Source organism: Triticum dicoccoides, chromosome 5A (genome assembly GCF_002162155.2).
Source record: "Triticum dicoccoides isolate Atlit2015 ecotype Zavitan chromosome 5A, WEW_v2.0, whole genome shotgun sequence".
Taxonomy (NCBI): Eukaryota; Viridiplantae; Streptophyta; class Magnoliopsida; order Poales; family Poaceae; genus Triticum; species Triticum dicoccoides.
In genome coordinates this window covers 428,562,367-428,587,390 of record NC_041388.1, presented here as the reverse complement: position 1 = coordinate 428,587,390, position 25,024 = coordinate 428,562,367, and the positions used below count along the sequence as shown (strand labels likewise).

At 47.5% G+C, this 25,024-nt stretch overlaps 2 protein-coding genes across 2 annotated transcripts; both read right to left on the bottom strand.

The window, feature by feature from the left end:
• Positions 1-638: 638 nt before the first annotated feature.
• LOC119297542 lies at positions 639-1,582 on the bottom strand. Its single transcript, XM_037575294.1, has 2 exons — positions 1,001-1,582; positions 639-858 (listed from the first exon to the last, which is right to left on the bottom strand). Exons 1-2 carry the CDS (start codon positions 1,559-1,561, stop codon positions 754-756), a joined length of 666 nt encoding a protein of 221 aa, XP_037431191.1. The 5' UTR covers positions 1,562-1,582; the 3' UTR covers positions 639-753.
• A 21,621-nt stretch (positions 1,583-23,203) lies between these two features.
• On the bottom strand, positions 23,204-24,163 carry LOC119297541. Its single transcript, XM_037575293.1, has one exon. The coding sequence runs from the start codon at positions 24,086-24,088 to the stop codon at positions 23,435-23,437; it is 654 nt and encodes a 217-aa protein (XP_037431190.1). The 5' UTR covers positions 24,089-24,163; the 3' UTR covers positions 23,204-23,434.
• Between the last annotated feature and the right edge of the window lie 861 nt (positions 24,164-25,024).

Below are 25,024 nucleotides of genomic sequence, written 5' to 3'. Positions count from 1 at the left end.
CCCCACAATGGTTTTTGTGTACCTCCCATGTGCTGTGCCCCAGTGCCGCCATGTGCCACAAGCCGACACACTCTGCGGGAACTCGCTTTAGGGTTCCATTCACATTTTAAAGAAATTGACACTGTGCATTTTGCTTGGTTTTCTCAGGAAAAAAATCACATGAAAATCACACTGTGCGAAAAAAAACATAGTTGTGCTTCACGGTGAAACACAATTATCCTGTCCGACAATGACGAATGCCACTTTATTCAACGCAACATCAATCTCACCAAACTGACACTACTAGACGACGACGAAACCCTAGACCTATGGAACAACAGGGAGAGAAACGGGAGCCTGCCCCCTTCCTCTAGCCGCTGGAGCAGCGGACGGAGCGGGGTTGGGATCACGGCCTCGTCGACATCCAAAGGCTGGCAGGAACTCGTCTGTCGCCAAAGAAAGAGAGGGAAGCGGTTAGCCAAGAGCACGTTCGGAAAATGTGTGACTATTCGGAAATCGTGTGCGTGTGTGTGTAAGCCTAGCCCGTTTAGCTTCTTTTTTGGGACAGCCTAGCCCGTTTAACTGTGCAGCAAGGAGTGCATTACCTAGTTCCAAATTGTACTTTCTGGCAGTACCACCATCTCTAAATATGAGTTTCATGTCGAAAAACATCAATTGTTGTATGCGGTATATACATGGGACGATCGATGGACAGAACCAACTAACTTTAACTAATAACGGAATTAAATTAAACACACCCGAGAATCGTTGAACTCAGAAGTCATCGGCCTCCAAAATCGCGCTCAACCTATGCGCGCCTGCACGACGACGACGATGACGGCTGCTGCGCCTTCCACCGTAACCATCCCCCTTCCTCGCCTTCCCAGCCGCCTCATCACCGGCGGCCAACACCGTATGTGGTTGCAGCTTCGTGTGGAGGCAGTACCAGCATCTCCCTCTTGCGCACGCCACCGTATTTGCCGTACGCATGGTGTTGAAACTGTTGATCCCCCTTCCTCGCCTTCCCAGCCGTCTCATCACCGGCGGCGAGCACCCTCTTGCGCACGCCACCGTATTTTCCGTACGCAAGGTGCTGGTCCCATCCACCGTCCCGCTCCGCGACATCGTCATCGTCAGCGAGAGGTGCCACTCGAGCCGCCACCTTCCGTCGCTTGGCGTTGGCGCCAGCCACCGCGGCTCCGTTCTTGCCGCGCGTGGGGGACGAGATGCCGCTCGCGACGGCCAGCGCCGAGCTGGCCCTGACGGCGAGGGCGGTCATCTCCTGCCCCGAGAGCGGCCGACGGAGCATAGACACGGGCAGCACGAAGTAGAGCCACCCGGGCTGGAGCCCCTCGTCCGCGGCCAGCGCGCGGGCGGGCGCGTCGAGGCGGAGCTCGTCCGAGCTGCATAGGAAGCTCGACGCGCCGGCGGCGTCAACCAGTGCCTCGCGTGCCGTGACCGGCGCCGCGTACTGCGCCATGGAGCCGTCCAGACGAATCACCTTCGCCGTCTTGGTGGCCACTGCCCGCCCGGACCCGGCCGCCGCCGCCGACGCCGGCAAGCGCGAGGCACACGAGCCCATTTCTCCCCTCGTGACGACGTGTTGGTACGTGTGTTCACAGTCCGTATGACTCTGGGAGCAAGTGCGAAATGGGCTGGTTGGTCCGTTGATACGGTTGCGTGATGAAGCTTTTTATAGTGGGTTCATGCGTTTATGCTATGGATGACGCAGGCCAGTTCGTCATGCTGTCAGTGTCAACGGATGGAGACAAGGGGAGCGAACTTGCGTTGCACTCCACTGCAGTGTAGCTGATCGATCGCTTGAAGAACAAGTTGGTGCATAGTGGGAGTAATTTAGCAAGTACCATAGCGTACTTTAAGAAAATTTTACTTATGTGACATGTAGTTAATGAGAGATGGTATATAATACGTTACTGTAACATAACGCTTCCCAAGATAGAATGAATCTATAAGCTAATAAATTAAACCATCTATGACACTATTAGTATGTTACTTTGCACTATGAAGATAGTAACTTAGACTAGTGTCACATGCATGACACTAATATAAGTTACTTCTAGCTATGACCAGCCTTAGTTTCGTTGTGACAAAGTCACCGTAGAGGCCACTTGTATAGCGGTCAGAGTAATCCGTGAGGAGATCTCATCTCCTGGTTGAAGGTTCCTGCAGGAAGGTGATAGGAAGTGCCAATTGTCCGACTGCCAAGTGGTACGTGGGGTGGGGTGAATGGCTAATTCAGTGGTGACAACAACTTCCGGAACAAACTACGCAGCGAGACTGCGAGAGCGACTTGTCAGTGCCATGTCTATGTCGTCCGGGATCATGGCTAGACTCGTCGTCGCGTCGTCACGGCTGGCGGTAGCTGATTATGATGTTTGAGACTAAGTTTATTTAGCTGGCAGTATGAAGGTCACAAACGATCTTTGCAGCTGAGACGGTTTAGCTAACTGAACTGGACGGCACGAACGTATATTAAACTTATTTTGCAATAATAAAGCACAGAAGATCTTTGAGCAAGGCCAACGTCATACTACTTCGAATGGAGAAAGAATGCCACTCTAAAACCTTCCTAGGGATTCCCTACTCTAGAGCAACTATAGCATACCATCCATAATTCGCTAGCTCCGAAAATATATTACTATTGGGAAATAATGAACTCTAGCAGATCTCTAATGATTCCTTAACTCCGGAAAGAAAAAGAAAAACTCCCAATAGGTGGGAAATTTCTCCTTCCCATATCACACTCCCAAATTCGGCACCACCCACGGCTCCGTGGCGCCAATAGAGCAAGTGTTGGAAATATGCCCTAGAGGCAATAATAAAAGCATTATTATTATATTTCCTTGTTCATGATAATTGTCTTTATTCATGCTATAATTGTGTTATCCGGAAATCGTAATACATGTGTGAATAACAGACATCAACATGTCCCTAGTGAGCCTCTAGTTGACTAGCTCGTTGATCAACAGATAGTCATGGTTTCCTGACTATGGACACTGTATGTCATTGATAACGAGATCACATCATTAGGAGAATGATGTGATGGACAAGACCCAATCCTAAACATAGCACAAGATCGTATAGTTCGTTTGCTAGAGTTTTCCAATGTCAAGTATCTTTTCCTTAGACAATGAGATCGTGTAACTCCCGGATACCGTAGGAGTGCTTTGGGTATGCCAAACGTCACAACGTAACTGGGTGACTATAAAGGTAGACTACGGGTATCTCCGAAAGTGTCTGTTGGGTGACATGGATCAAGACTGGGATTTGTCACTCCGTATGACGGAGATGTATCACTGGGCCCACACGGTAATGCATCATCATAATGAGCTCAGAGTGACCAAGTGTCTGGTCACGGGATCATGCATTACGGTACGAGTAAAGTGACTTGCCGGTAATGAGATTGAACGAGGTATTGGGATACCAACGATCGAATCTCGGGCAAGTAACATATCGATAGACAAAGGAAATAGTGTACGGGGTTGATAGAATCCTCGACATCGTGGTTCATCCGATGAGATCATCGTGGAGCATGTGGGAGCCAACATGGGTATCCAGATCCCGCTGTTGGTTATTGACCGGAGAGTCGTCTCGGTCATGTCTGCTTGTCTCCCGAACCCGTAGGGTCTACACACTTAAGGTTCAGTTACACTAGGGTTGTAGGGATATGTATATGCAGTAACCCGAATGTTGTTCGAAGTCCCGGATGAGATCCCGGACGTCACGAGGAGTTCTGGAATGGTCCGGAGGTAAAGATTTATATATGGGAAGTCCTGTTTCGGGCATCGGGACAAGTTTCGGGGTTATCGGTATTGTACCGGGACCACCGGAAGGGTCCCGGGGGTCCACCGGGTGGGTCCACCTGTCCCGGGGGGCCACATGGGCTGTAGGGGGTGCGCCTTGGCCTACATGGGCCAAGGGCACCAGCCCCACATAGGCCCATGCGCCTAGGGTTTGAAAGGGGAAGAGTCCTAGGAGGGGAAGGCACCTCCTAGGTGCCTTGGGGGGGGAGGGAAACCCCCCTTGGCCGCCGCACCCCCTAGGAGATTGGATCTCCTAGGGCCGGCCACCCCCCCTTGGCCCTCCTATATATAGTGGGGGAGAGGAGGGACTTCATACCTGAACGCCTTGGCCTTTGGTTGCCTCCTTCTCCCTCCCCAACACCTCCTCCACCTCCATAGTGCTTAGCGAAGCTCTGCCGGAGTACTGCAGCTCCATCAACACCACGCCGTCGTGCTGCTATTGGTGCCATCTCCCTCAACCTCTCCTCCCTCCCTTGCTGGATCAAGAAGGAGGAGACGTGGCTGTTCCGTACGTATGTTGAATGCGGAGGTGCCGTCCGTTCGGCGCTGGTCATCGGTGATTTGGATCACGTCGAGTACGACTACATCATCACCGTTCTTTTGAACGCTTCCGCTCGCGATCTACAAAGGTATGTAGATGCATCTAATCACTCGTTGCTAGATGAACTCCTAGATGATCTTGGTGAAACGAGTAGGAAAATTTTTGTTTTCTGCAACGTTCCCCAACAGTGGCATCATGAGCTAGGTCTATGCGTAGTTCTTCTTGCGCGAGTAGAGCACAATTTGTTGTGGGCGTAGATTTGTCAACTTTCTTGCCGTTACTAGTCCTTTCTTGCTTCAGCGGTATTGTGGGATGAAGCGGCCCGGACCAACCTTACACGTACGCTTACGTGAGACCGGTTCCACCGACTAACATGCACTAGTTGCATAAGGTGGCTGGCGGGTGTCTGTCTCTCCCACTTTAGTTGGAGCGGAATCGATGAACAGGGTCCTTATGAAGGGTAAATAGAAGTTGACAAATCACGTTGTGGCTTTAACGTAGGTAAGAAAACGTTCTTGCTAGAACCCTAATTCAGCCACGTAAAACTTGCAACAACAATTAGAGGACGTCTAACTTGTTTTTGCAGCAAGTGGTTTGTGATATGATATGGCCAAAGTTGTGATGAATGATGAATGATCTATATGTGATGTATGAGATGTTCATGCTATTGTAATAGGATTCACGACTTGCATGTCGATGAGTATGACAACCGGCAGGAGCCATAGGAGTTGTCTTTATTCTTTTAATGACCTGCGTGTCATCGAGAAACGCCATGTAAATTACTTTACTTTATTGCTAAACGCGTTAGCCATGGTAGTAGAAGTAATAGTTGGCGAGCAACTTCATGGAGACACGATGATGGAGATCATGATGATGGAGATCATGGTGTCAAGCCGGTGACAAGATGATCACGGAGCCCCAAGATGGAGATCAAAGGAGCTATGTGAAAATGGCCATATCATGTCACGTTTATTATTTGATTGCATGTGATGTTTATCATGTTTTGCATCTTGTTTACTTAGAACGACGGTAGTAAATAAGATGATCCCTCACAATAAAATTCAAGAAGTGTTCCCCCTAACTGTGCACCGTTGCGACAGTTCGCTGTTTCAAAACACCACGTGATGATCGGGTGTTTTATTCAGACGTTCACATACAACGGGTGTAAGACAGATTTACACATGCAAACACTTAGGTTGACTTGACGAGCCTAGCATGTACAGACATGGCCTCGGAACACAGAAGACCGAAAGGTCGAGCATGAGTCGTATAGAAGATACGATCAACATGAAGATGTTCACCGATGTTGACTAGTCCGTCTCACGTGATGATCGGACACGGTCTAGTTTAACTCGGATCATGTAATACTTAGATGACTAGAGGGATGTCTAATCTAAGTGGGAGTTCACTAATAATTTGATTAGTTGAACTTACTTATCATGAACTTAGTCTAAAATCTTTGCAATATGTCTTGTAGATCAAATGGCCAACGTAGTCCTCAACTTCAACGCGTTCCTAGAGAAAACTAAGCTGAAAGACGATGGCAGCAACTATACGGACTGGGTCCGGAACCTGAGGATCATCCTCATAGCTGCCAAGAAAGATTATGTCCTACAAGCACCGCTTGGTGACGCACCCGTTCTCCCTGCAGAACAAGATGTTATGAACGCTTGGCAGGCACGTTTCGATGACTACTCCCTCGTTCAGTGCGGCATGCTTTACAGCCTAGAGCCGGGGCTCCAAAAGCGTTTTGAGAGACATGGAGCATATGAGATGTTCGAAGAGCTGAAAATGGTTTTCCAAGCTCATGCCCGGGTCGAGAGATATGAAGTCTCCGACAAATTCTTCAGCTATAAGATGGAGGAAAACAGTTCTGTCAGTGAGCACATACTCACTATGTCTGGGTTGCATAACCGCTTGACTCAGCTGGGAGTTAATCTCCCGGATGATGCGGTCATTGACAGAATCCTCCAGTCGCTTCCACCAAGCTACAAGAGCTTTGTGATGAACTTCAATATGCAAGGGATGGAAAAGACCATTCCTGAAGTATTTGCTATGCTAAAATCAGCAGAGGTAGAAGTCAGGAAGGAACATCAAGTGTTGATGGTCAATAAAACCACTAAGTTCAAGAAAGGCAAGGGTAAAAAGAACTTCAAGAAGGACGGCAAGGAGGTTGCCGCGCCCGGCAAGCAAGCTGCCGGGAAGAAGCCAAAGAATGGACCCAAGCCTGAGACTGAGTGCTTTTATTGCAAGGGAAGCGGTCACTGGAAGCGGACCTGCCCTAAGTACTTAGCGGATAAGAAGGCCGGCAAAACGAAAGGTATATGTGATATACATGTAATTGATGTGTACCTTACTAGTGCCCGTAGTGGCTCCTGGGTATTTGATACCGGTGCAGTTGCTCACATTTGTAACTCAAAGCAGGGGCTGCGGAATAAGTGGAAACTAGCAAAGGACGAGGTGACGATGCGCGTCGGGAATGGTTCCAAGGTCAATGTGATCGCCGTCGGCACGCTACCTCTGCATCTCCCTTCGGGATTAGTTTTAAACCTTAATAATTGTTATTTAGTGCCAGCTTTGAGCATGAACATTGTATCGGGATCTCGTTTAATTCGAGATGGCTACTCTTTTAAATCTGAGAATAATGGTTGTTCCATTTTTATGAGAGATATGTTTTATGGTCATGCTCCTATGGTGAATGGTTTATTCTTTATGAATCTCGAACGTGATGCTACACATGTTCATAATGTGAGTGCCAAAAGAAGTAAGGTTGATAATGATAGTCCCACATACCTGTGGCACTGCCGCCTTGGTCACATAGGTGTCAAACGCATGAAGAAGCTCCATGCTGATGGACTTTTAGAGTCTCTTGATTATGAATCATTTGACATGTGCGAACCATGCCTTATGGGTAAAATGACCAAGACTCCGTTCTCAGGAACAATGGAGCGAGCAACCGACTTATTGGAAATCATACATACTGATGTGTGCGGTCCGATGAGTGTTGAGGCTCGCGGTGGCTATCGTTATGTTCTCACCCTCACTGATGATTTAAGTAGGTATGTGTATATCTACTTAATGAAACACAAGTCTGAAACCTTTGAAAAGTTCAAGAAATTTCAGAGTGAGGTTGAAAATCAACGTGACAGGAAAATCAAGTTTCTACGATCAGATCGTGGAGGAGAATACTTGAGTCACGAGTTTGGGGCACACTTAAGAAAATGTGGAATAGTTTCACAACTCACGCCGCCTGGAACACCTCAGCGTAATGGTGTGTCCGAACGTCGTAATCGCACTCTGTTAGATATGGTGCGATCTATGATGTCTCTTACCGATTTACCGCTTTCTTTTTGGGGCTATGCTTTAGAGATTGCCGCATTCACTTTAAATAGGGCTCCGTCGAAATCCGTTGAGACGACACCGTATGAATTATGGTTTGGGAAGAAACCTAAGCTGTCGTTTCTAAAAGTTTGGGGATGCGATGCTTATGTCAAGAAACTTCAACCTGAAAAGCTCGAACCCAAGTCGGAAAAATGCGTCTTCATAGGATACCCAAAAAAAACTATTGGGTACACCTTCTACCTCAGATCCGAAGGCAAGATCTTTGTTGCCAAGAATGGGTCCTTTCTGGAGAAAGAGTTTCTCTCGAAAGAAGTAAGTGGGAGGAAAGTAGAGCTTGATGAAGTATTACCTCTTGAACCGGAAAATGGCGCAACTCAAGAAAATGTTCCTGAGGTGCCTGCACCGACTAGAGAGGAAGTTAATGAAAATGATCAAGATACTTCTGATCAAGCCCCTACTGAAATTCGAAGGTCCACAAGGACACGTTCCGCACCAGAGTGGTACGGCAACCCTGTCTTGGAAATCATGCTGTTAGACAACGGTGAACCTTCGAACTATGAAGAAGCGATGGCGGGCCCGGATTCTGACAAATGGCTAGAAGCCATGAAATCCGAGATAGGATCCATGTATGAAAACAAAGTATGGACTTTGACTGACTTGCCCGTTGAGCGGCGAGCCATAGAAAATAAATGGATCTTTAAGAGGAAGACAGACGCGGATGGTAATGTGACCATCTATAAAGCTCGGCTTGTCGCTAAGGGTTATCGACAAGTTCAAGGGGTTGACTACGATGAGACTTTCTCACCAATAGCGAAGCTGATGTCCGTCCGAATCGTGTTAGCAATTGCCGCATTCTATGATTACGAAATATGGCAAATGGACGTCAAAACGACATTCCTTAATGGTTTCCTTAAGGAAGAATTGTATATGATGCAGCCGGAAGGTTTTGTCGATCCTAAGAATGCTGACAAAGTGTGCAAGCTCCAACGCTCGATTTATGGGCTGGTGCAAGCATCTCGGAGTTGGAACATTCGCTTTGATGAGATGATCAAAGCGTTTGAGTTTACACAGACTTATGGAGAAGCCTGCGTTTACAAGAAAGTGAGTGGGAGCTCTGTAGCATTTCTCATATTATATGTAGATGACATACTTTTGATGGGAAATGATATAGAACACTTGGACAACATCAAGGCCTACTTGAATAAAAGTTTTTCAATGAAGGACCTTGGAGAAGCTGCTTATATATTAGGCATCAAAATCTATAGAGATAGATCGAGACGCCTCATAGGTCTTTCACAAAGCACATACCTTGATAAGATATTGAAGAAGTTCAATATGGATCAATCCAAGAAGGGGTTCTTGCCTGTGTTGCAAGGTATGAAATTGAGCTCAGCTCAATGTCCGACCACGGCAGAAGATATAGAAGAGATGAGCGTCATCCCCTATGCCTCAGCCATAGGTTCTATTATGTATGCCATGCTGTGTACCAGACATGATGTTAACCTTGCCGTCAGTTTGGTAGGAAGGTACCAAAGTAATCCCGGCAAGGAACACTGGACAGCGGTCAAGAATATCCTGAAGTACCTGAAAAGGACTAAGGAAATGTTTCTCGTTTATGGAGGTGACGAAGAGCTCGTCGTAAAGGGTTACGTCGACGCTAGCTTCGACACAGATCTGGATGACTCTAAGTCACACACCGGATACGTGTATATTTTGAATGGTGGGGCAGTAAGCTGGTGCAGTTGCAAGCAAAGCGTCGTGGCGGGATCTACATGTGAAGCAGAGTACATGGCAGCCTCGGAGGCAGCGCATGAAGCAATATGGGTGAAGGAGTTCATCACCGACCTAGGAGTCATACCCAATGCGTCGGGGCCGATCAAGCTCTTCTGTGATAACACTGGAGCTATTGCACTTGCCAAGGAGCCCAGGTTTCACAAGAAGACAAGGCACATCAAGCATCGCTTCAACTCCATTCGTGAAAATGTTCAAGATGGAGACATAGAGATTTGTAAAGTACATACGGACCTGAATGTAGCAGATCCGTTGACTAAACCTCTCCCTAGAGCAAAACATGATCAACACCAGAATTCCATGGGTGTTCGATTCATCACAATGTAACTAGATTATTGACTCTAGTGCAAGTGGGAGACTGTTGGAAATATGCCCTAGAGGCAATAATAAAAGCATTATTATTATATTTCCTTGTTCATGATAATTGTCTTTATTCATGCTATAATTGTGTTATCCGAAAATCGTAATACATGTGTGAATAACAGACATCAACATGTCCCTAGTGAGCCTCTAGTTGACTAGCTCGTTGATCAACAGATAGTCATGGTTTCCTGACTATGGACACTGGATGTCATTGATAACGAGATCACATCATTAGGAGAATGATGTGATGGACAAGACCCAATCCTAAACATAGCACAAGATCGTATAAGTTCGTTTGCTAGAGTTTTCCAATGTCAAGTATCTTTTCCTTAGACCATGAGATCGTGTAACTCCCGGATACCGTAGGAGTGCTTTGGGTATGCCAAACGTCACAACGTAACTGGGTGACTATAAAGGTAGACTACGGGTATCTCCGAAAGTGTCTGTTGGGTGACATGGATCAAGACTGGGATTTGTCACTCCGTATGACGGAGAGGTATCACTGGGCCCACTCGGTAATGCATCATCATAATGAGCTCAGAGTGACCAAGTGTCTGGTCACGGGATCATGCATTACGGTACGAGTAAAGTGACTTGCCGGTAACGAGATTGAACGAGGTATTGGGATACCGACGGTCGAATCTCGGGCAAGTAACATATCGATAGACAAAGGGAATAGTGTACGGGGTTGATAGAATCCTCGACATCGTGGTTCATCCGATGAGATCATCGTGGAGCATGTGGGATCCAACATGGGTATCCAGATCCCGCTGTTGGTTATTGACCGGAGAGTCGTCTCGGTCATGTCTGCTTGTCTCCCGAACCCGTAGGGTCTACACACTTAAGGTTCAGTTACGCTAGGGTTGTAGGGATATGTATATGCAGTAACCCGAATGTTGTTCGGTGTCCCGGATGAGATCCCGGACGTCACGAGGAGTTACGGAATGGTCCGGAGGTAAAGATTTATATATGGGAAGTCCTGTTTCGGGCATCGGGACAAGTTTCGGGGTTATCGGTATTGTACCGGGACCACCGGAAGGGTCCCGGGGGTCCACCGGGTGGGTCCACCTGTCCCGGGGGGCCACATGGGCTGTAGGGGGTGCGCCTTGGCCTACATGGGCCAAGGGCACCAGCCCCACATAGGCCCATGCGCCTAGGGTTTGAAAGGGGAAGAGTCCTAGGAGGGGAAGGCACCTCCTAGGTGCCTTGTGGGGGAGGGAAACCCCCCTTGGCCGCCGCACCCCCTAGGAGATTGGATCTCCTAGGGCCGGCCACCCCCCTTGGCCCTCCTATATATAGTGGGGGAGAGGAGGGACTTCATACCTGAACGCCTTGGCCTTTGGTTGCCTCCTTCTCCCTCCCCAACACCTCCTCCACCTCCATAGTGCTTAGCGAAGCTCTGCCGGAGTACTGCAGCTCCATCAACACCACGCCGTCGTGCTGCTGTTGGTGCCATCTCCCTCAACCTCTCCTCCCTCCCTTGCTGGATCAAGAAGGAGGAGACGTGGCTGTTCCGTACGTATGTTGAACGAGGAGGTGCCGTCCGTTCGGCGCTGGTCATCGGTGATTTGGATCACGTCGAATACGACTACATCATCACCGTTCTTTTGAACGCTTCCGCTCGCGATCTACAAAGGTATGTAGATGCATCTAATCACTCGTTGCTAGATGAACTCCTAGATGATCTTGGTGAAACGAGTAGGAAAATTTTTGTTTTCTGCAACGTTCCTCAACAGCAAGGTGGTCCTGCCGACTGCCGTCGACTATATGTCGCGGCCATCTGGCGCCGCTGCCGTGGCCACCGTGGGCACGCGACACCCTACTCTTGCCACTGCACCGCCACCTCTGCCTTGCCCCCGGTGGCGCTCACACTGTTGGAAATATGCCCTAGAGGCAATAATAAAAGCATTATTATTATATTTCCTTGTTCATGATAATTGTCTTTATTCATGCTATAATTGTGTTATCTGGAAATCGTAATACATGTGTGAATAATAGACATCAACATGTCCCTAGTGAGCCTCTAGTTGACTAGCTCGTTGATCAACAGATAGTCATGATTTCCTGACTATGGACACTGGATGTCATTGATAACGAGATCACATCATTAGGAGAATGATGTGATGGACAAGACCCAATCCTAAACATAGCACAAGATCGTATAGTTCGTTTGCTAGAGTTTTGCAATGTCAAAGTATCTTTTCCTTAGACCATGAGATCGTGTAACTCCCGGATACCGTAGGAGTGCTTTGGGTATGCCAAACGTCACAACGTAACTGGGTGACTATAAAGGTAGACTACGGGTATCTCTGAAAGTGTCTGTTGGGTGACATGGATCAAGACTGGGATTTGTCACTCCGTATGACGGAGAGGTATCACTGGGCCCACTCGGTAATGCATCATCATAATGAGCTCAGAGTGACCAAGTGTCTGGTCACGGGATCATGCATTACGGTACGAGTAAAGTGACTTGCCGGTAACGAGATTGAACGAGGTATTGGGATACCGACGATCGAATCTCGGGCAAGTAACATATCGATGGACAAAGGGAATAGCGTACGGGGTTGATAGAATCCTCGACATCGTGGTTCATCCGATGAGATCATCGTGGAGCATGTGGGAGCCAACATGGGTATCCAGATCCCGCTGTTGGTTATTGACCGGAGAGTCGTCTCGGTCATGTCTGCTTGTCTCCCGAACCCGTAGGGTCTACACACTTAAGGTTCGGTTACGCTAGGGTTGTAGGGATATGTATATGCAGTAACCCGGATGTTGTTCGGAGTCCCGGATGAGATCCCGGACGTCACGAGGAGTTCCGGAATGGTCCGGAGGTAAAGATTTATATATGGGAAGTCCTGTTTCGGGCATCGGGACAAGTTTCGGGGTTATCGGTATTGTACCGGGACCACCGGAGGGGTCCCGGGGGTCCACCGGGTGGGGCCACCTGTCCCGGGGGGCCACATGGGCTGTAAGGGGGTGCGCCTTGGCCTAATGGGCCAAGGGCACCAGCCCCACAAGGCCCATGCGCCTAGGGTTTCCAAGGGGGAGGAGTCCTACTAGTGGAAGGCACCTCCTAGGTGCCTTGGGGGGGAGGGAAACCCCCCTAGGCCGCCGCACCCCCTAGGAGATTGGATCTCCTAGGGCCGGCCACCCCCCTTGGCACCCCTATATATAGTGGGGGAGAGGAGGGACTTCATACCTTGAGTCCTTGGCCTTGGGTTGCCTCCTTCTCCCTCCCCAACACCTCCTCAACCTCCATAGTGCTTAGCGAAGCTCTGCCGGAGTACTGCAGCTCCATCAACACCACGCCGTCGTGCTGCTGCTGGTGCCATCTCCCTCAACCTCTCCTCCCTCCCTTGCTGGATCAAGAAGGAGGAGACGTGGCTGTTCCGTACGTGTGTTGAACGCGGAGGTGCCGTCCGTTCGGTGCTAGGATCTCCGGTTATTCGAATCACGTCGTGTTCGACTACATCATCCCCGTTCTTTGAACGCTTCCGCTCGCGATCTACAAGGTACGTAGATGCATCCAATGACTCGTTGCTAGATGAACTCCTAGATGATCTTGGTGAAACGAGTAGGAAAATTTCTGTTTTCTGCAACGTTCCCCAACAGTGGCATCATGAGCTAGGTCTATGCGTAGTTCTTCTTGCGCGAGTAGAACACAATTTGTTGTGGGCGTAGATTTGTCAACTTTCTTGCCGTTACTAGTCCTTTCTTGCTTCAGCGGTATTGTGGGATGAAGCGGCCCGGACCAACCTTACACGTACGCTTACGTGAGACCGGTTCCACCGACTAACATGCACTAGTTGCATAAGGTGGCTGGCGGGTGTCTGTCTCTCCTACTTTAGTTGGAGCGGAATCGATGAACAAGGTCCTTATGAAGGGTAAATAGAAGTTGACAAATCATGTTGTGGCTTTAACGTAGGTAAGAAAACGTTCTTGCTAGAACCCTAATTCAGCCACGTAAAAACTTGCAACAACAATTAGAGGACGTCTAACTTGTTTTTGCAGCAAGTGGTTTGTGATATGATATGGCCAAAGTTGTGATGAATGATGAATGATCTATATGTGATGTATGAGATGTTCATGCTATTGTAATAGGATTCACGACTTGCATGTCGATGAGTATGACAACCGGCAGGAGCCATAGGAGTTGTCTTTATTCTTTTAATGACCTGCGTGTCATCGAGAAACGCCATGTAAATTACTTTACTTTATTGCTAAACGCGTTAGCCATAGTAGTAGAAGTAATAGTTGGCGAGCAACTTCATGGAGACACGATGATGGAGATCATGATGATGGAGATCATGGTGTCAAGCCGGTGACAAGATGATCACGGAGCCCCAAGATGGAGATCAAAGGAGCTATGTGAAAATGGCCATATCATGTCACGTTTATTATTTGATTGCATGTGATGTTTATCATGTTTTGCATCTTGTTTACTTAGAACGACGGTAGTAAATAAGATGATCCCTCACAATAAAATTCAAGAAGTGTTCCCCCTAACTGTGCACCGTTGCGACAGTTCGCTGTTTCAAAACACCACGTGATGATCGGGTGTTTTATTCAGACGTTCACATACAACGGGTGTAAGACAGATTTACACATGCAAACACTTAGGTTGAATTGACGAGCCTAGCATGTACAGACATGGCCTCGGAACACAGAAGACCGAAAGGTCGAGCATGAGTCGTATAGAAGATACGATCAACATGAAGATGTTCACCGATGTTGACTAGTCCGTCTCACGTGATGATCGGACACGGTCTAGTTTAACTCGGATCATGTAATACTTAGATGACTAGAGGGATGTCTAATCTAAGTGGGAGTTCACTAATAATTTGATTAGTTGAACTTAATTATCATGAACTTAGTCTAAAATCTTTGCAATATGTCTTGTAGATCAAATGGCCAACGTAGTCCTCAACTTCAACGCGTTCCTAGAGAAAACTAAGCTGAAAGACGATGGCAGCAACTATACGGACTGGGTCCGGAACCTGAGGATCATCCTCATAGCTGCCAAGAAAGATTATGTCCTACAAGCACCGCTTGGTGACGCACCCGTTCTCCCTGTAGAACAAGATGTTATGAACGCTTGGCAGGCACGTTTCGATGACTACTCCCTCGTTCAGTGCGGCATGCTTTACAGCCTAGAGCCGGGGCTCCAAAAGCGTTTTGAGAGACATGGAGCATATGAGATGTTCGAAGAGCTGAAAATGGTTTTCCAAGCTCATGCCCGGGTCGAGAGATATGAAGTCTCCGACAAATTCTTCAGCTGTAAGATGGAGGAAAACAGTTCTGTCAGTGAGCACATACTCACTATGTCTGGGTTGCATAACCGCTTGACTTAGCTGGGAGTTAATCTCCCGGATGATGCGGTCATTGACAGAATCCTCCAGTCGCTTCCACCAAGCTACAAGAGCTTTGTGATGAACTTCAATATGCAGGGGATGGAAAAGACCATTCCTGAAGTATTTGCTATGCTGAAATCAGCAGAGGTAGAAGTCAGAAAGGAACATCAAGTGTTGATGGTCAATAAAACCACTAAGTTCAAGAAAGGCAAGGGTAAAAAGAACTTCAAGAAGGACGGCAAGGAGGTTGCCGCGCCCGGCAAGCAAGCTGCCGGGAAGAAGCCAAAGAATGGACCCAAGCCCGAGACTGAGTGCTTTTATTGCAAGGGAAGCGGTCACTGGAAGCGGAACTGCCCTAAGTACTTAGCGGATAAGAAGGCCGGCAAAACCAAAGGTATATGTGATATACATGTAATTGATGTGTACCTTACTAGTGCCCGTAGTGGCTCCTGGGTATTTGATACCGGTGCAGTTGCTCACATTTGTAACTCAAAGCAGGGGCTGCGGAATAAGCGGAAACTGGCAAAGGACGAGGTGACGATGCGCGTCGGGAATGGTTCCAAGGTCAATGTGATCGCCGTCGGCACGCTACCTCTCCATCTCCCTTCGGGATTAGTTTTAAACCTTAATAATTGTTATTTAGTGCCAGCTTTGAGCATGAACATTGTATCGGGATCTCGTTTAATTCGAGATGGCTACTCTTTTAAATCTGAGAATAATGGTTGTTCCATTTTTATGAGAGATATGTTTTATGGTCATGCTCCTATGGTGAATGGTTTATTCCTTATGAATCTCGAACTCGATGCTACACATATTCATAATGTGAGTACCAAAAGAAGTAAAGTTGATAATGATAGTCCCACATACTTGTGGCACTGCCGCCTTGGTCACATAGGTGTCAAACGCATGAAGAAGCTCCATGCTGATGGACTTTTAGAGTCTCTTGATTATGAATCATTTGACACGTGCGAACCATGCCTTATGGGTAAAATGACCAAGACTCCGTTCTCAGGAACAATGGAGCGAGCAACCGACTTATTGGAAATCATACATACCGATGTGTGCGGTCCAATGAGTGTTGAGGCTCGCGGTGGCTATCGTTATGTTCTCACCCTCACTGATGATTTAAGTAGGTATGGGTATATCTACTTAATGAAACACAAGTCTGAAACCTTTGAAAAGTTCAAGGAATTTCAGAGTGAGGTTGAAAATCAACGTGACAGGAAAATCAAGTTTCTACGATCAGATCGTGGAGGAGAATACTTGAGTCACAAGTTTGGGGCACACTTAATGTGGAATAGTTTCACAACTCACGCCGCCTGGAACACCTCAGCGTAATGGTGTGTCCGAACGTCGTAATCGCACTCTGTTAGATATGGTGCGATCTATGATGTCTCTTACCAATTTACCGCTTTCCTTTTGGGGCTATGCTTTAGAGACTGCCGCATTCACTTTAAATAGGGCTCCGTCGAAATTCGTTAAGACGACACCGTATGAATTATGGTTTGGGAAGAAACCTAAGCTGTCGTTTCTAAAAGTTTGGGGATGCGATGCTTATGTCAAGAAACTTCAACCTGAAAAGCTCGAACCCAAATCGGAAAAATGCGTCTTCATAGGGTACCCAAAAGAAACTATTGGGTACACCTTCTACCTTAGATCCGAAGGCAAGATCTTTGTTGCCAAGAATGGGTCCTTTCTGGAGAAAGAATTTCTCTCGAAAGAAGTAAGTGGGAGGAAAGTAGAGCTTGATGAAGTATTGCCTCTTGAACCGGAAAATAGCGCAACTCAAGAAAATGTTCCTGAGGAGCCAGCACCGACTAGAGAGGAAGTTAATGATAATGATCAAGATACTTCTGATCAAGCTTCTACTGAAATTCGAAGGTCCACAAGGACACGTTCCGCACCAGAGTGGTACGGCAACCCTGTCTTGGAAATCATGTTGTTAGACAACGGTGAACCTTCGAACTATGAAGAAGCGATGGCGGGCCCGGATTCCGACAAATGGCTAGAAGCCATGAAATCCGAGATAGGATCCATGTATGAAAACGAAGTATGGACTTTGACTGACTTGCCCGTTGAACGGCGAGCCATAGAAAATAAATGGATCTTTAAGAAGAAGACAGACGCGGATGGTAATGTGACCATCTATAAAGCTTGGCTTGTCGCTAAGGGTTATCGACAAGTTCAAGGGGTTGACTACGATGAGACTTTCTCACCGGTAGCGAAGCTGAAGTCCGTCCGAATCATGTTAGCAATTGCCGCATTCTATGATTACGAAATATGGCAAATGGACGTCAAAACGGCATTCCTTAATGGTTTCCTTAAGGAAGAATTGTATATGATGCAGCCGGAAGGTTTTGTCGATCCTAAGAATGCTGACAAAGTGTGCAAGCTCCAACGCTCGATTTATGGGCTGGTGCAAGCATCTCGGAGTTGGAACATTCGCTTTGATGAGATGATCAAAGCGTTTGGGTTTACACAGACTTATGGAGAAGCCTGCGTTTACAAGAAAGTGAGTGGGAGCTCTGTAGCATTTCTCATATTATATGTAGATGACATACTTTTGATGGGAAATGATATAGAACTCTTGGACAGCATCAAGGCCTATTTGAATAAAAGTTTTTCAATGAAGGACCTTGGAGAAGCTGCTTATATATTAGGCATCAAAATCTATAGAGATAGATCGAGACGCCTCATAGGTCTTTCACAAAGCACATACCTTGATAAGATATTGAAGAAGTTCAATATGGATCAATCCAAGAAGGGGTTCTTGCCTGTGTTACAAGGTATGAAATTGAGCTCAGCTCAATGTCCGACTACGGCAGAAGATATAGAAGAGATGAGCGTCATCCCCTATGCCTCAGCCATAGGTTCTATTATGTATGCCATGCTGTGTACCAGACCTGATGTTAACCTTGCCGTCAGTTTGGTAGGAAGGTACCAAAGTAATCCCGGCAAGGAACACTGGACAGCGGTCAAGAATATCCTGAAGTACCTGAAAAGGACTAAGGAAATGTTTCTCGTTTATGGAGGTGACGAAGAGCTCGTCGTAAAGGGTTACGTCGACGCTAGCTTTGACACAGATCTGGATGACTCTAAGTCACAAACCGGATACGTGTATATTTTGAATGGTGGGGCAGTAAGCTGGTGCAGTTGCAAGCAAAGCGTCGTGGCGGGATCTACATGTGAAGCGGAGTACATGGCAGCCTCGGAGGCAGCACATGAAGCAATATGGGTGAAGGAGTTCATCACCGACCTAGGAGTCATACCCAATGCGTCCGGGCCGATCAAGCTCTTCTGTGACAACACTGGAGCTATTGCACTTGCCAAGGAGCCCAGGTTTCACAAGAAGACAAGGCACATCAAGCGTCGTTTCAACTCCATTCGTGAAAATGTTCAAGATGGAGACATAGAGATTTGTAAAGTGCATACGGACCTGAATGTAGCAGATCCGTTGACTAAACCTCTCCCTAGAGCAAAACATGATCAACACCAGAATTCCATGGGTGTTCGATTCATCACAATGTAACTAGATTATTGACTCTAGTGCAAGTGGGAGACTGTTGGAAATATGCCCTAGAGGCAATAATAAAAGCATTATTATTATATTTCCTTGTTCATGATAATTGTCTTTATTCATGCTATAATTGTGTTATCCGGAAATCGTAATACATGTGTGAATAACAGACACCAACATGTCCCTAGTGAGCCTCTAGTTGACTAGCTCGTTGATCAACAGATAGTCATGGTTTCCTGACTATGGACACTGGATGTCATTGATAACGAGATCACATCATTGGGAGAATGATGTGATGGACAAGTCCCAATCCTAAACATAGCACAAGATCGTATAGTTCGTTTGCTAGAGTTTTCCAATGTCAAAGTATCTTTTCCTTAGACCATGAGATCGTGTAACTCCCGGATACTGTAGGAGTGCTTTGGGTATGCCAAACGTCACAACGTAACTGGGTGACTATAAAGGTAGACTACGGGTATCTCCGAAAGTGTCTGTTGGGTGACATGGATCAAGACTGGGATTTGTCACTCCGTATGACGGAGAGGTATCACTGGGCCCACTCGGTAATGCATCATCATAATGAGCTCAGAGTGACCAAGTGTCTGGTCACGGGATCATGCATTACGGTACGAGTAAAGTGACTTGCCGGTAACGAGATTGAACGAGGTATTGGGATACCGACGATCGAATCTCGGGCAAGTAACATATCGATAGACAAAGGGAATAGCGTACGGGGTTGATTGAATCCTCGACATCGTGGTTCATCCGATGAGATCATCGTGGAGCATGTGGGAGCCAGCATGGGTATCCAGATCCCGCTGTTGGTTATTGACCGGAGAGTCGTCTCGGTCATGTCTGCTTGTCTCCCGAACCCGTAGGGTCTACACACTTAAGGTTCGGTTACGCTAGGGTTGTAGGGATATGTATATGCAGTAACCCGAATGTTGTTCGGAGTCCCGGATGAGATCCCGGACGTCACGAGGAGTTCCGGAATGGTCCGGAGGTAAAGATTTATATATGGGAAGTCCTGTTTCGGGCATCGGGACAAGTTTCGGGGTTATCGGTATTGTACCGGGACCACCGGAGGGGTCCCGGGGGTCCACCGGGTGGGGCCACCTGTCCCGGGGGGCCACATGGGCTGTAAGGGGGTGCGCCTTGGCCTAATGGGCCAAGGGCACCAGCCCCACAAGGCCCATGCGCCTAGGGTTTCCAAGGGGGAGGAGTCCTACTAGTGGAAGGCACCTCCTAGGTGCCTTGGGGGGAGGGAAACCCCCCTAGGCCGCCGCACCCCCTAGGAGATTGGATCTCCTAGGGCCGGCCACCCCCCTTGGCACCCCTATATATAGTGGGGGAGAGGAGGGACTTCATACCTTGAGTCCTTGGCCTTGGGTTGCCTCCTTCTCCCTCCCCAACACCTCCTCAACCTCCATAGTGCTTAGCGAAGCTCTACCGGAGTACTGCAGCTCCATCAACACCACGCCGTCGTGCTGCTGCTGGTGCCATCTCCCTCAACCTCTCCTCCCTCCCTTGCTGGATCAAGAAGGAGGAGACGTGGCTGTTCCGTACGTGTGTTGAACGCGGAGGTGCCGTCCGTTCGGTGCTAGGATCTCCGGTGATTCGAATCACGTCGTGTTCGACTACATCATCCCCGTTCTTTGAACGCTTCCGCTCGCGATCTACAAGGTACGTAGATGCATCCAATGACTCGTTGCTAGATGAACTCCTAGATGATCTTGGTGAAACGAGTAGGAAAATTTCTGTTTTCTGCAACGTTCCCCAACACACACCTCCCTTGAAGAGCACCGTTTCAGCGGCGAAGAAGATCGGACACCTCTTACTTTACCTCTCCTCAGGCGCCCTCCCACTCCATAGCTGCAGAACCCTTCGGCCTCTGATGTGTTTGATCTTGACATTGGCTCCGGCACGCATGAGGTGCTCGTCCAATTTTTTTTCGAACTAGCCAACAAATTGCCGATTTTCATTAGCTTAGCAGGAGGGAGCAACAAAGTGTTTGATCAAGTGATCAATGGGCAGAGGAGAAAATACATTGAAGACCGGGAAACAGAGAAAAAACTTTGTCATGCTGATAACTCATGGGACGTGCCCAAAAGGGTGCACTAAATTCCCGGGAGTTTTTTTTAATGTTTTCTTTTCCAGTTTTTCGCGATGAAATGCAAATAGATATTGTCACTATGTGATTGGTGTATGCAATTTAAAATTCTGAAGTTGAATTGGACTGGTTTATTATGAGATCATGCACATGCCCGTATAGTTCGCAAAGGGCACCTGATTTTGATTCCTTAGAGACCATGTTGGATGACATGTTGGTATCCATGGCATTGTCTTCTCAGTGGCAAATGAGAGTGCGAAAGTGAAACAAGGGGAAGAAGTTGCTAAGGCGAAGACTCCAACAGCAAACAAGGTGAACATATAAGAGCGTCCAATTACAAGGTAGAGTAGGATGAGGCATTTCTTCTTGGCATGGATGAATCTCTATCTTGATGCACCTATTGGCACTTATCAAACTAAGAAAACCTTTTAGAGGCTCATTGAGGAGCACTATCAACACAATGTGAAGATTCCTTCCAATTGAACACAATGTTGACTCTTACACCACTAGAGTGCAATACTAGATTGTTGCAAATGGTGCACATGTTGTGTTTGTGACATTGAACTCTAACATCCAAGTGGAGCGCTAAGAGGGGAGGGTTCAAACTACATCCAAGCACTATACAAGAGAGAAATGAACAATAAGGGGCAAGATGCAAGGTTCATGTCTGTGGACGCAGGTGGAATGGTTGATTAGGAAAGTGCCTAATGAGAGCTCATTCTTGGAAAGACATCGGAGATGCTTTGGAGTCGACACTTTGCTGGGTGTAGTGGGATGGGGATGTGATGCACTTTGTTGTATGTTGTATGTTCTTTCTTTTGATGATATATGTGGTGTTTTCATAACCTTTTTGGGATGATATGAGGTGTATTTTGGTTGAATTCTTGCGTGAGTGTGGCTTCAAGTGGAAAGTGAAAATTTAAAATTATGCATTTAAAATGTTGCTGAACTTTGGGCTTTTTAAACGTCAGTGGTTGAATAGAATATGGTGTGAAAATGGTGTTTATATCCGAAAGAGATGAGAACTAGTAAATGAAAAAAAATGGGAGTTAAGTTTAGGGAAAATGCTGGGTCACAACCTTCCAATACCTAGAACGTTTTTTTGGGGCTCTCCAATAAGTGTCATTTGGGAGTTAAACTTTGAGGATTTGCTAGAGTTGCTCTTAGGGATAATGTTATTTTGTGTGCACTCCAACCACCTCCCATGTAATATCCTCGCAATTATTTTTCTCTCTTTTTTGAAAAGAGGTCAAGACTCTCGGCCTCTGCATTAGGTGATGCACACGGCCATATACTATAACATGTGTCAAGTTTTAGCACTTCAATAATTCGCACATGTAAATTCTACTGTGGTCTATAATTCGACAATATTTCAAATTCAAAACATCAAACACCATAATCCAAATTTGTATCAATTTTTTCTAACATACCACATCTACCCAAAAACTCATTAAATGCAACCTCAATGGTTCGACCAATCAAGGATGAGGTCTCCCCAAAGTACAGATGCATGGCAAGGAATAGGACAATCCAATAGGTACTCTTCCATTAAAATGTACAAATCCTTTTGTCACGGGCAAGAAGACAATCAACTGTTCAATGGTATGTGGAAGGCCTTTAATAGATTGAGGCGTAAAATCTTCTTCTGGCTTCTACTTCATGACAGGGTCAATACCAAAAATCTTTTTGAAAGGAAAAAAAATGCACTTGTACTGTTATGATTATGTTTTCTGTAATGAGCATGCTGAAGAAACATTAAGACATCTCTTTTGGGATTGTGCTTTCTTACAAGATTGCTGGAACAGCATCATTCCCAATAAAAAGCCTGGAATCTCCTACTATGATGATGATGATATTTATTTGGCTCAATTGCTCCTGCGAGCACCAATTGCTATGGACATCATTATTCAGGGTGCTGGAATATATTGACACAGAGAAATGAAAAAGTGTTCAGACCGGAAGTTCCAAGTGTAAATTATTGGAAATTCAGGCTCAAAGAAGATCTGCTCCTTTTACAGCACAGAGAATAAAGGCCAAGCACTTGGGCAGGCTTCAAGCATGGATTACTGCTCATCTTTGATGATTGCAGCTCTCAAAGCTATCTGAAACTGTTTCCCCCATGATCCCAAGGTCATGCATGGGTTGATTCGAAAAACTAGCTCCTTTTGCTCTTTTCCTTTATTTCTTTTTGTAATTTTGTATATATTTGTAAACTTTATTCTTTATTAATGGAAAATTACCGTAGGACCATTGTTCTACGGTTTGCCCTTCAAAAAAAAGGAAGACGAACTAGAGACCAAAGATCGTTTAACCTTGTAGCGACCAAAATCAGAGCGTCAATGCAGAATTCAGATATCTAAACAGAATGCTAGGTCCAAAATTGTAGTACTTTCATGCAGTGTCGGTATCTGTATATATATGAGTTTTCACAATACAGATTGTAAACGCACACATCAAGAAACAAGCATGCTGTGCATATAACTCGTATGCAGTATATACACCGGTCGAGCAACTCAACATACTGGACGAAATAACTGAACTAAACTAATGCATGGTAATCAAGAAAAGTTGCTAACCACTCCTAAGAATCGAACCGCTGAATCAATACCGGGTTGCTCAGAAATCATCGGCCTCCAAAATGGAGCTCAGTGTTGGGGTGCCAGATGCACGGCGAAGATGGCGAGTGCTGCTGCGGCTTCCACCTGAACTACTTCTCGTCCACGCCTTCGCCGCTGGCTCATCGCCGCCGTACTTGCCGTACACATGGTGATGATCCGATCCACCGTCTGTTCCGGCGATCTCATCCGCGACAACTAGCGGCGACACACGAGCCGCCGCCTTCCGTCGCTTGCCTTTGGCGCCGGGCACCCCGGCCCCGTTCTTGCGCCGCGGGGGTGACGCAACGCCGCTGGCGAAGGCCAGCGCCCAGCTTGCTCTGGCGGCGAGCGCGGCCATCTCCGGACCGGAGAGTGAGCGGCGGAGCGTGGACATGGGCAGCACGAAGTAGAGCCACCCGGGCTGGAGCGCCTCGTCTGCCGCAAGCGCGCGGGCGGGCACGTCGAAGCGGAGCTCGTCGGAGCTGCACAGGAAGACCGACGCGCCTGGGCGGCGCTCTTGGACACTATCCAGGGCCTCGCGCGCCGTGACGGGCGCCGTGAACTGCGCCATGGAGCCGTCTACGTCCACCACCTTCGCGGTCTTGGTGGCCACTGACCGCCCTGACCCCGCCACCGCCGACGACGCCGGCGAGCGCGAGACGCACGAGCCCATTTCTCCCCTTGGGACGACTTGTTCGTCGTAGTGAACTAGTGATCGATCGTGTGAGCAAGTGCAAAGTGGATTTAGTTGATCCGGTTATCTGTTGGTACGAGCCGGCGTGTGATGCAGCTTTTTATAGGTCGGAATCAGAAGCGGCGCGCGAGGGGTTCATGGTGAGTTTATGCCATGACGCAGGCCAGTTCGTCATATCCTGTCAGTGTCAACGGAGACAAGGAGAGAACTTGCATTGCACTGCACTGGAGTACTTGGAGGACAAGCTGTAGCTGCTGGCTGCAACAAAGTCCACGCTGTCCGTGGCCGTGAAGAATCAACGTTCAAAAAGGAAATGGATAAACAACAGCTATGACAACTTGTTTAGAGTGAGTAGTTCTGCTCGGCCACGTGCGTACTCCTAGTCGAAGGTTCCGAGAGGGTGACAGGCATAACGGATGGTGCACGCATGGCAGCTTAATGAGTTACGTAATTACGATCGAGACGTGGTTGACAGCGAGTTTCGCAACAAAATACGCAGTAGCAGACAGTGTCATGGATCGTCCCGGATCGTGGCTAATCGCGTCCGTCGTCACGGCTCGCGGCAGCTGATTGCGACGCTTGGGACACAAACGGTCTGAGCAGACGGTACCAACTTTCTGATGCTTTGGCGCCATCTCGTCAGTGGAGCATGCTAATTTACTCCCTTCCTAACTTAATATACGACGACGTTTTTTGACACTGTTTGACAAGAAGCTTGCCATCTCCGAAGACGCGACCTGATCAAACTTCACACCGCTTGATTTCGTGAGACAACCGTTACATGCAGCGTTCTTTAGAGTCGACGGAGGGACTAACGGACCTGAGTACGACGCGTGCTAGCCAGGTCGTCACGCCGTCAGTTTTGTTGGGAAACCGGGGCCACCCAGGGGTGGCGGCAGCCTCGTGCGTATCGCA

What these genes read in the sequence shown, in the direction of transcription:
- LOC119297542 (XM_037575294.1), bottom strand. Translation starts at nt 1,561, where the DNA reads ATGGGCTCGTGTGCCTCGCGCTTGCCGGCGTCGGCGGCGGCGGCCGGG. An exon ending in GTGATGAGACGGCTGGGAAG is followed by an intron (nt 859 to 1,000) that starts GCGAGGAAGGGG and finishes GCGGCTGGGAAG; the next exon opens with GCGAGGAAGGGGGATGGTTA.
- LOC119297541 (XM_037575293.1), bottom strand. Translation starts at nt 24,088, where the DNA reads ATGGGCTCGTGCGTCTCGCGCTCGCCGGCGTCGTCGGCGGTGGCGGGG.